This window comes from Choristoneura fumiferana, chromosome 24 (assembly GCF_025370935.1).
Source record: "Choristoneura fumiferana chromosome 24, NRCan_CFum_1, whole genome shotgun sequence".
In the NCBI taxonomy this organism is placed as follows: Eukaryota; Metazoa; Arthropoda; class Insecta; order Lepidoptera; family Tortricidae; genus Choristoneura; species Choristoneura fumiferana.
In genome coordinates, this window is record NC_133495.1 from 167221 (window position 1) to 178943 (window position 11723).

An 11723-nucleotide genomic window follows, 5' to 3' on the forward strand; every position below is an offset into this window, starting at 1 on the left:
TTACCAACGATCGGGAACAGCTGCACGTGGACCACAGCGAGCGCGGAGACGGGTCTGAGCGCGCGCGGCGCGGCGGGCGGCGCGGGGCGGCGGCGCGGCAGCCGGGCCAGCCCCCGCCGCCCGGCGCACCACACCCAGTCCTCCCAGGCCGCCAGGCGCGCGCACGCGCTCGTCGGGATCGAGTACGGCGTGTACGACGAGTTTGAGGCGGTGTCTGTTATGATAATACTAGAGTTTACCCACGGCTTCGTACGCGTAAACTATTCGATCTGGTAGTTACAATTGGAATTCCGGGATTTTACAAAATTTCCCCGGGAATTCCCAAAATGTACATCGTGATGTTCATTGAGGTTATGTTATGAACAACTGTCCAAACTTCAAGACCCTAAACCCAGCGGTTGAAATTTCAAGATTTTATCCCTATCCCGTAAAAAGTAGCCATTGTTATTCCAGACGTCCAGCTACCTATACACCAAATTTCATGGAAATCCGTTTTGCTAAAAGACTAACGAACATACATCCAAACAAACTTTCGCGTTTATAATATTAGTGGGATAAGGAGTTAACCTTGGTATAATATTTTTGGATCTGACTGTACTCGGTTCTTGGAGTACATTTAACTTTGAAACATTTAAAATGTGCATGTTTCGCTATTGCACTAGCCATCCCTTTCTACCCTCATCTTAACCCGTGTGACAGAAAAAATATGAAAACGATTGTGATTCCAAGTGTGTTAGACAAGAGGCCATCCAGAAAGTACGTCACACCAATTTGAACCCTTTTTAGCACCCCCCTCCCCCTTGTCCCGCGTATTGCTATTATTTTGACGACCAGATGGCCAAGTGGTTAAAGAACCTGACTACGAAGCTTGAGGTCCCGGGTTGGAATCCCGGCCGGGGCAATATTCGTATGAATAATACGAATGTTCGCTATCGGGTCTTGGGTGTTTAATATGTATTTAAGCATGTATTTAGTAAGTATGTTTATCCGTTGCCTAGTGTCCATAGTACAAGCTTTGCTTAGTTTGGGACTAGGTCAAACGGCGTCAAGTGTCCCATGATATTTATTTATTTTGTTCTTGTGTCACCAGCTTGACACCTCCCCCCCAAATGTGTGACGTACTTTATGGATGACCCCCAATAAGGCTCTTATTCAATTACTTACCAGTACCAACGACTAGATGCGGCACGCTCGGCGCCTTGAACGGGCGTCTTGCGAACGTAGCGAGCACAACCCTAGCGCTGCCGTCCAATCGCACGCTCTCCAGCACGTCGTAATACGCGTCTACGAAGTACAATCTGTCAGTGGACAGGGCCAGGGCTGTCACTCGCCGGACGCGGCGTTGGACCAGCCAGCGGGCGCCCGCGCCGTCCAGCCCGGATACCATTATGCCAGGCGAGGCGCCCCGGTCTGACCAGAATATTTGCCTGGAGACAATGGAATATTTAATACGCGTTTTAAATAGCATTGCATTTGGATTTGCTAACAACTTCACGCATTTCTAGTGTCAAATGTTGCCAGTTTGTAACTTTTTACCCGACTGCAAGAGAAGAGGTATATGTTTTTGTAAGGTGCTGATAAACTTGAGCATTCACTTGTAGCGATTGAAGCACACAAAATTAACAGGCGCTTTCTAGGGTCTCCCCACAGCTATCGACGCAGAACCGGCTTAAGCCGATCAAAAAACTCTATATCCACGCAATATGAGCGGAAAAGACGTCGATCAGCTCAGCCGACGCGAAACGACGTTTAGCGACGGGAAGACGTCTTTTTCGCTCTTATGTGGGGACACCCTAGAACGCTCCTGTTAATTTTGTGGATTTTACGAGTAATATAACATCCGCTACAAGTGAATGCTCAAGTTTATCATAGATAGCTTTGGGGAGACCCTTTGCGAGCATTCAAGCGAAACGACGGTAATTTTGCTCCGACCTTTTGCCGAGAATGATCGTGAATAATACCATTTTTAACAAGCATTTACTCATAGCAGTGTTTGGCTCTAAGCTTGGCTGTGTTCGTTGTTCAGTTCGACAGATTAAAAATATCTGACATGTAAAAGAGCTCTTTGCGGCCTTCTTGCAGAATAAACGTCTTCGTAACTGTCTTAAATTATGTTAGGGCATGCGTACTCAAACTGCAAGCAAGTGTGCAAATAATAGCAGAAATTCATCCGTAACCTATTAATTGAATATTACATTCTGTTATTGTGTCATTCATAAAGCGATTTAGTGAGCCTAACTAGTTTTGAAATATTTTATATTTGTTAATTTAATTTCATTTGGCAAGTTAATTATAGAGGCGTCTTAACTTTAGCTTCTAAAGACTGACCTAGTATTATTATGCACTAGTATGTCATCCGGCTCGCTGCCGGGGCGGCGCGCCAGCGTGACGCGGCGGCGGCCGTCCGGCGCGCAGACAGCGACCGCGCCGACGCTCTCGTGGCTGCCGCCGGGGCCGTCCGCGCCGCCGCGCGTCACCGACGTCAAGTACAGACGCTGGGACACCCAGTCGAACGCCACGCCGCGGATTATGCCCGGGTCTTGGATCTAAGAGAACGAAATCACATTTTAACTCCAGACAACTAAGTAAAATAAAATACAACAAATTAAATAAAATATAAGAAAACGAAATTATATGTATAAACCATTTTGTTGAACTAAGGTTAATTAGCAATTTTAAATAAATAAATAAATATCATGGGACACTTGACACAAACTAAGCAAAGCTTGTACTATGGACACTAGGCAACGGATAAACATACTTATATAGATAAATACATATTAAAAATCAAAGACCCGAGACCAATCATTCGTATTATTCATACAAATATCTGCCCCGGCCGGGAATCGAATCCGAGACCTCAAGCTTCGTAGTAAGGTTCTCTAACCACTTGGCCATCTGTTCGTCATTACCTAATTTAATGTCAAATTCCTAATTTAATGACCTGTATGAAAAAATACGCGTCCAACATTTCCTGATAATCTAATTGGCAGACTAATTAGAATATTTCTTTATCCATGCAACTAGGCAATTCAACGATATACGCACCAGCAGCTTAGCGAGCGGCGGCAGCAGGCCTGCATCGGCGTCGGGCCGCAGCGCGGGCGTGGCGTCCAGCGCTCTCAAGCGGCCCTCACTGTCGGCCCACCAGACCATCCACGACGAGTTCACCCACCCCACTGCCACTGATGTTATCTCCGCACTGACGCAAAAAACGGCAGAGTTCAATGGTAATATCAGTTAATATTAAACTACCGTAAGACTCAAACCTGATAAAGCAATAGTTATTTATGATACAAGTGCGGAAAGTAGGCAATTCCCAACGAGTGGCGGAGAACTTGAAACACGAGCGAAGCGAGTGTTTTGAGCCGGCACGAGTTGGGTTTTTCTTAACTTTAGACGGAATTAAAAATACGAGTTTACATGAAAAAAAAAAGAAGTTCTCTTTTCTGTCGCGTTTAATCTGTATTATCTTTTCAGTAAATATTCAGTTAGTTGCATCAAACGTTTTCTTATTTGTTCAAAGCCTAACTATAACGACTCTTTAGACTTATTTTTTTAACAATAGTTTGGACATCATTTGGCAATTTCAAAAGTTACTTTACCGCACAAGTGCGGTAAGTAAAATCCATACAACTTTTCTGCACACTTGTGGATGCGTGCAGGAATCACTAATTCTCTATGGATGTTGACCCACATCAAGAGGCACTTTCCGATCACGTGCATTGTAAAATAATTGACAGTTGAAAAAAATAACACTATGTAAAAAAAAAACGAAGTTTTTTCTAATTATTAGATGGAGTTATTGGGTTGGACCAGGCAACCCTCGCTATGGAAACAAAATGGCATAGTTCTCTAGAAAGCGTTAATATCTGCCCCGCCCAGCGATCGAACCCGGGACTTTAGACTACATAATCAGGTGCTCTAACGATTTGGCTTTCCGGTCGTCAAAAACGTTGTACAGTCAAGTGCAAAATAAGTATCTATTCGAACCACTCAAAAATATGTTACTACGGCATTATTGCGTCGGAATAAGTCTGTGGTGCTTATTTTTGAAACTTTGAATAAGTTCATATTTTTGCACAACGTACCTGTCTTCCTCATGGTTTTCGTACAGCACTCGTGCATCTCGCTCCCTCTTAGTGAGCTCCCAGGCGCGCAGTGAGCCGTTTATCGCGACGACAACCTGCGCCTTTTCACCTGCACAACGATATTATCTACAACTAGTCTTTGCAGAGGTAGACCTAAGAGGACACGGCGGGACGACCTGAGCGCTTTTCAGCTCGATTGGCAGGTGCATGCTCAGGATTGGCGGAAGAAAGGGGAGGGATTTGCCCAGCAGTGACACATAATACAGTCTACATAAAAAAAACTAGTCTTTACCAGCGGTTTCGCACGTGTCTTGGATACTCATTATCGCCAAACAAATTTGGTGTTTTGACTCGGTAGTAATATGCATATTTTGAAATGTTCAAAACTATCTATGGATAAAAAATATCTCTAGGCACTGTTGATGAGTGTATTCGAATTCTGTGGGTATATCCTTACTATATCCATACCCGAGGGAACAGCGCGAGATAACAGAATTCCACGCGTAATATAAAGTGCACACTTTTGACATTAGTAGGAAAAAGTAGTAGTAAATATCTTACCAACTGCTTCGCAAGTCCAAGTGTTGTCTGGTAGCTGCCTGTGTTTGTAGCCTTCGATGCATCTGAATTAAAAAAAAATATATATTTTAGTATTTCTAAGTGCATTGCTATCCACTGATACATTAGTGAAATCTAAAGATATACAAATAATAAATGGGAAAGTGAGGCCATATAAAAATATGTAACGTAGTTGTCGACTTAACCGACGAAAGAATTAAAGAAAGAAGACATTTATTGGTAACATGGAAATAAAAAAAAAATGTAAGTACATGTCATGTAATGGTCACAAATCATCAAACTGAATTTGCATTAGATAAATTAACGTATTAACAGCGTTTGATAGATTTCTTACTGGATTTATGCTGTGTCGTGGCCATGGACTTACTTGCAGGTGTGGTTGTGTGCGTGTTTCGGTATGCAGAGCTGGGAGCACAAGTGCCACGGGCAAGGACCTTCTTCGCCTAAAAACAACAATCTGTGTTGAAAGAACTGCTTTGATACCCAAATTGATATTTACAAGCATTTATTTAACTTGCCCGTTATTGGGTCAAATCTTGCTAGTTTCTTTTGACCAACTTCCAGTGGTCGGATTGACTTGAAATTCGGTGTACATAGCTCTATTCAAGTTGGATGACAATGTAAGTACAGTCAACAAAAAGTACAATCAGCAAAAAAAAACATTTATTAAAAACGAACTAATTCTGTACATTTTTTGTTTTATAAGCTTTTATTAACTATTCATACGAATGTATATATCTTTTCTATCTATATACGACTTAAAATACAATAGCTTTGTCTTCAGCCCGGGTGTTCGGCATTACATTCGTCGGCTCTTTCTATCCTATAGCGTTTCACGGAAATAAGTGATCAAAGCTGATGTGATTCAGAATGCGCTAAACAGTAGGTAGTCCCTCAGACAAATACCAAATTTGGTGGTAATTGAGGATTTTCGTATGTCAAGGTCATGGTTGATTGATTGAATTGATTGATTGAATAAATATCATGGGACACTTGACACCAATTGACCTAGTCCCAAACTAAGCAAAGCTTGTACTATGGATACTAGGCAACGGATAAACATACTTATATAGATAAATACATATTAAACATCCAAGACCCGAGAACAAACATTCGTATTATTCATACAAATATCTGCCCCGGCCGAGAATCGAGCCCGGAACCTCAAGCTTCGTAGTCAGGTTCTCTAACCACTTGGCTATCCGGTCGTCTATGGTGTAGTACTGACCGGTATCGCAAGCGGCGCCGGAGGGCACGCAGCGTCCGTCGCCGCACATCTGCTCGTCCTGCTCGCACAGCGACTCCGGCGACCGTCTACTGCCTGTTGACAGACAAGGACGGAGATTGGTTAATGGTACTCCCTATAGTTAGTCAAATAGGTATTACGATGGTAATGATAAAGTCGCGGAGTCCTTAAGAGATTAAAGCTCGCCACGATTGAATCTTAATTAACTGACTTCAGAAAAACGAGGTTTTCAATGAGGGTTACTTGACAGGGGAAATATCACTAGATGCAGTTAATATCGCGAGGTTCGTTTGACGTTACGGTCTCAAGGTGCGGGCACATGCAAGTCGCTCGACGCTCTGGTCACGTGACATATAGCGTAAAGCTGAAAATGTTGAGCTTTATCGCTGAAAAAAAAACATATTCAATTTAGGCACACTGTTTTTTTTTCATTCACTGCAATTTCTTTTATTTGTACCAGGGCGTTTTCAAAAAAAAAATAATGGTTTTTCCTACTCAAAATCAAGACCACAATCGATTCAGATTGTTTAAAAAAATGCCACCAAAAAAAAATGACAGTTTTGCGACATTACTTTGATACTCTCAGTATGGTGACAAAACTGACTCATAACGAACGATTTTGTGCGAAAAAATGGGGGGCATTTTTTTAAACGATCGGAATCTATTGTGCTCTTGATTCTGAGTAGGAAAAACCATATTTATTCGAAAATTGAAAAAAAAATGGTATTTTTTTTTTCAAAACGCACACCACTGCCACGACTGCTGCTAAATGAGATTAAAAAATCAGCTTCCAAGACCCAAGATTATTCCTACGAGCAGCCATCTTGATACTGATGCTCGACGCGGTGACCTGACGCTACTTCTTTGAATAGCGGGAAATTCAAAATCACGTTCAAAATGGAGTCACGTGACCAGATTTATCGCTGCACCTTCATACGTCAAACGGAACTCACGATAATAACGCCATCTAGCGATATTTCGCCCCTCATTCGTCGAATTTTCTTTGTTAAGAGTCGGTGCCAGAGACAAATAGCAAAGTTAGATGGCACTATTGATATTATAAAACACAAAACGGTACCAAAGCTGTCTAACTTTTGTGTTGTGTGTTCTAGCTCTACTTTCGTACATAGCTTCTAGCTCCTACTCTCTTCTCGTTCATCGTAAGCGGTGTGGCAAGTGCCTGAGCATAGATTTAAAGGGACGTATTTTTGTCAGTGTGTTGTCTGTATTACTTAGGGGCTGTTTCACCATCCATTGATTATTGTTAACTGGCGGTTAGGTGTGATGCCGTCTCTATTTGTTTTGTTCGAATAGACGGAGACGGCATCACATTTAGCCGTCGGTTAACGCTAATCAATGGATGGTGAAACAGCCCCTTATTCTACAATTAAATTGATAGTCATAGAGTAAAATACAGAAGTGACACTTTGCAATCCATTACTCACACGCGTGTTCGTTTTCGTCGCTGCCGTCGTCGCAGTCACGGAAGCCGTCGCAGAGCAAGCTCGGCGGCACGCACGAGTTGTTACCGCACCTGCGAACACGCAGTACACTAAGCAACGAATGTACATAAACGCATTCAAATTTTCATAACGCTGCACACTATGTTTCATATGTTAGTGAACAAAATGTAATACAAACTATGATTTATGAGCAAATGTTTAATATTACTTATTTAAAGTTATTTTAAATTTTGACAAGCTTTTTTTGGTGACTGTACTTTTTGTTGACTGTACTTGTATTGTCATCTAAATTACATCAGCACACCAAATTTCAAGTCGATGCCATTAACCGTTGAAGAGTTCCGTCCTGTGAAGACGATCCTGGCTGGACTATCAGGATGTCACTACCAGATTATTGTATTGTCACGCAATTTACACAAGTATACCAAACTAGCTTTGCAAGATTTTATTACAGACAGACAGAAGGACAGACAGACAGACAGACAACGGGACAGGTGAAACTAAATAAAAGGTTGTAAAATTTACCATAAGATAAGATGCGAACAAACTGTGATGATTCTATTATAATCCGTAGTAAGCCCAAGTGTCAACTACAGCCTGAGCCCTCACGCTCTGAGAAGTATGTGTATAAAGGTCACTACCCACTACACCGTAGCATGCCATGGCCGTAATAGGAACGTGTCAGGAACGGAATGTCAAGCGCATACGACGGTTGGTTACGAAACGTGCTAGTGGGCATAGTCTCGTACTTTTCGATACAAAGAATATATGTAGAATATATGTAGTATGATACGGTGTAATGTGTAGAGACTTTAAAGGGTGAGGGTGGTACGTACCGGAACATGGGCGGCGGACAGGCGTACCGGTCGCAGCGCGCCTCGTCCTCCCAGCGGCGCAGTCGCGGCGGCCGTCGCAGCGCCAGGCCGCCGGCGCGCACGCCCGCCGCCGCACGCCAGCCGCGCGCCGCACGCCGCCGCCGGCGACGCTTCGCACGACTCCTCGTCAGACCCGTCCGAGCAGTCCACCGACCCGTCGCACCACCATTCACTGTACGAAACGTTTTTTCATCTCATCCTGATTAATGTATTTATGCTGGATGTAGGCTGCATAAATAGTAGATTTTACAACGAGGGCATAAAACGAGCCATTTTACCCGAGACGTTCATATAGCCACTCGAACCGGTACGACGAGGGTGGATAGACACGTCGAGGCGAAAATGGGTTTAATGCTAGAGTTTTACATTCTACTTTTTAAGTGATTTTACAGTGGAAACAATGTTCACTTACTATGTACCATTTATTGTTTATGCATCATTATATAATCATAAATTTTTAGTTTAATTGATGTATTTTGATCTATTTGATTGATTTTTTGTTTTATATAAATAAATAAATAAATAAATGTAGAAACCTATTTAAATGAACTAAAATAATTTCCTTGCTCACCGCGACCTTACGATAGCTAAGCTTATGCAAAATATGCGTGTTCATGCAGTTCCTCCACCTCCACACTGTAAGACACACACAAATCACACAAACCCATCTATCACCACCACCACACTACACTGACGTACTCTAAACTTTGTAACCACAAAGAGAAGGTAGATAAAGGAACTAGATCGGGTGTATACAAGCTCACTTGTAATGACTGCAATAAAGTATATGTTGGTCAGACAGGACGCAGTTTTAATGCTAGATTTAAAGAGCATGTTTCGGCATATAGGAATGAGCATCCTGATAAGTCGAATTTTGCCAAACATTTGTTGGAACTAAATCATTCTTTATCGGACTCCGATTCGTATGAAGTGTTACATTATTGTGGCAAGGGGTTTCGTCTCGATGTTTTAGAATGCATGGAGATAATTAGATACAACAGTATGGGGTCTATTATTATTGAGCAGGTAAATTTAGTTTCATCTCCCTTGCTACGCCTTGGATCTAATTTCAGCAATGGTAGTTAATAAAACATGCCTTGACAGTAAATAAATAAAAAATCAAGGTAGTTTTGAAGGACGGTTAAAAAAATTATTAATAATTTGTGGGTAGTTTTGTTTTGTTTCATAAAACGTATGTGGGTACAGGGGAGTTACAGTGACAAGTTAAAACGGTGGTTGTGGTTCGTTAGTCTAACAACTGGTAGCATGGTGTACGGTTGTGTCACTCTGAAGATGAGCTCTGTTTGAGTTCGAAACGCGTCAGTGTAGTGTGGTGGTGGTGATAGATGGGTTTGTGTGATTTGTGTGTGTTCTTACAGTGTGGAGGTGGAGGAACTGCATGAACACGCATATTTTGCATAAGCTTAGCTATCGTAAGGTCGCGGGTGAGCAAGGAAATTATTTTAGTTCATTGATATGGACCTCCGCAAAGTAACGCCTGATTCAATAATTATTTAGAAACCTATTTGTTTGCGATTGCCTTGGTATTAGACGAAGATTTTACTTTATGCACTAGAGCATAAAAGTCACTTTATGTCGCCTAGATTCAGCATAAATACGAACTTTACGAGCATGAGAAGTGAAAATTCATTTTCATGCTCTAATTGCACTAACTAACCTACGTAAACACATGTGCACTCAGGAAATTTAAGATTGTATTAGAACAGTAAATCTTAAGTTAGTAATCTAACTGGCAGGTATTTCATTGAATTATAATAACGTTAACTCAGATTTTTTGGTCTTGTTTCCTGCTTCAATTCGGTAAAACAGGGACTCCTAGCACAGGTTCCAAAACTGTTAGATCATTTTGTAAGTTTTTCTATGCAATAAACTACAATATTTTTTATTTCTCAATTAGCAGTATTTTAACTCCTAACTTATGAGTGCTTACCAATTCCAATTTTAAAATGCTCAAATGATCCAGAGCATTTTTTTAGCGTGCAGTAACATGCTCCTTCCCGCCCTAGGTGTATAATACAGTATCAGTTACCGCAGCACACATTGCGGCGGCGTGCGGCAAGGGCGCGCGCGCGCGGGCGCAGGCCGGCGCGCAGCCCACCTCGTCCGAGCCGTCCGCGCACTCGGCCCGCCCGAGCAGCGTAGCAGCCCGCGGATACACTCGCCGTTCGCGCATCTGTCAAACCATGGAAACATGTAGTTTTACCATGTGAGTGGTGATCCTTAAGCGAGAAATCAAGGAGAAGTTTCTCTAATTTTAACGGGTTTTTTTTTATAAAGATTTTTAAAAGGTTTTTTTTAATTTAGGAAACGTCAAAACTGTGCTGTCACGGTGAAACTGCGCTCGCGATTTCTGATTGATTTTGCTTTTAAAACTGTGTTATACCAAACAAAAACATTACCAAAGTGCCGGAAATAACTTGTGAACTTTATATTAATGTTATATTCGTGCGGAATTGTGTAATACTAGGCAGAATAGTGCAAAGATATCTGCAATTGACACTTGTTCCTGCTCATAAATTATCTACTACCCTCAAATCGTTTGTACTTTTCTCTGTCACTGGTTTTTGCGGAACTGTCATAACGGTGTTGCTAGTGCAAGAAACCAAAAAATCTTACAATGAGTTCGAGTAAGAATTCTACACCTCGTTCAACACATGAAAAATGTGCCAAGTGCAACAAGTTACCAAATGATAAAAAAATGTCCGTGGCATGCGACTCATGCAAAAAGCTGTTGTGTGGCGAATGTCATGGTATGTCTCCAACTGAAGTCAGAGTGTTTGAGCTTAAAACTGTTGCTCGCGTTATGACCTTCTTATGCGGAGAGTGCAAATCTGCGATGACTCAACTGCCAGTGATAATGAAGATGCTAAATGACCTCACGGAGGAAGTCAAGCAACTGCGGATGCGTCAGAGCATGCTGGCAACTGAATCAGCGATACAGGAGATACAAGAGAGGGCCAGTAGAGCAAATAATCTTATCATCTACGATGTCCGTGAATCAAGCAGCGATGAAGTGGAGCAGAGAAAAGAGCACGATAAAATGGAGTGCGTGGCACTCATAACAAAAATCACAAATAAGGTAAATTGTGCTGGATTAAAGGTCATTCGCCTTGGTGCTCCGAAGTCTGACCGCGGCGCGTCACCGCGCCCGCTGAAGGTCATCTTAAACAGCAAGAGTGATGCGTTGGAAGTACTTCGTAACAAGAACAAGCTAGCAAAGCCTTCATCTGTTAAGGGGGACTTGACCCCGATGCAAAGAGAGTACCTGATGTATCTGCGTGAGGAACTCAATAAGCGCATCAGCGGTGGAGAGACAGACGTCACCATAAAGTATGTCCGAGGGCAACCAACTATTGTGAAGACGCCATTAAAAAACTAAATTCCATCATTTGCCACAAATCTATATCATTATCATCGCCAGCTCAACACAACACACATGCTCTGACTA

At 42.2% G+C, this 11723-nt stretch overlaps 1 protein-coding gene across 1 annotated transcript in view; it reads right to left on the minus strand.

The window, feature by feature from the left end:
* LOC141441887 (uncharacterized) overlaps positions 1–10448 on the minus strand; it is a 33817-nt gene extending 23369 nt beyond the window's left edge. Inside the window, exons 1-11 of the mRNA XM_074106779.1 lie at positions 10313–10448; positions 8216–8426; positions 7362–7450; positions 5899–5991; positions 5038–5113; positions 4653–4714; positions 4092–4200; positions 3049–3202; positions 2329–2546; positions 1165–1427; positions 5–214 (exon numbers count right to left, since the gene is read on the minus strand). Coding sequence (XP_073962880.1) covers positions 5–214; positions 1165–1427; positions 2329–2546; positions 3049–3202; positions 4092–4200; positions 4653–4714; positions 5038–5113; positions 5899–5991; positions 7362–7450; positions 8216–8426; positions 10313–10448 — 1621 coding nt within the window. The remainder of the gene's footprint in view (positions 1–4; positions 215–1164; positions 1428–2328; positions 2547–3048; positions 3203–4091; positions 4201–4652; positions 4715–5037; positions 5114–5898; positions 5992–7361; positions 7451–8215; positions 8427–10312) is intronic.
* Between the last annotated feature and the right edge of the window lie 1275 nt (positions 10449–11723).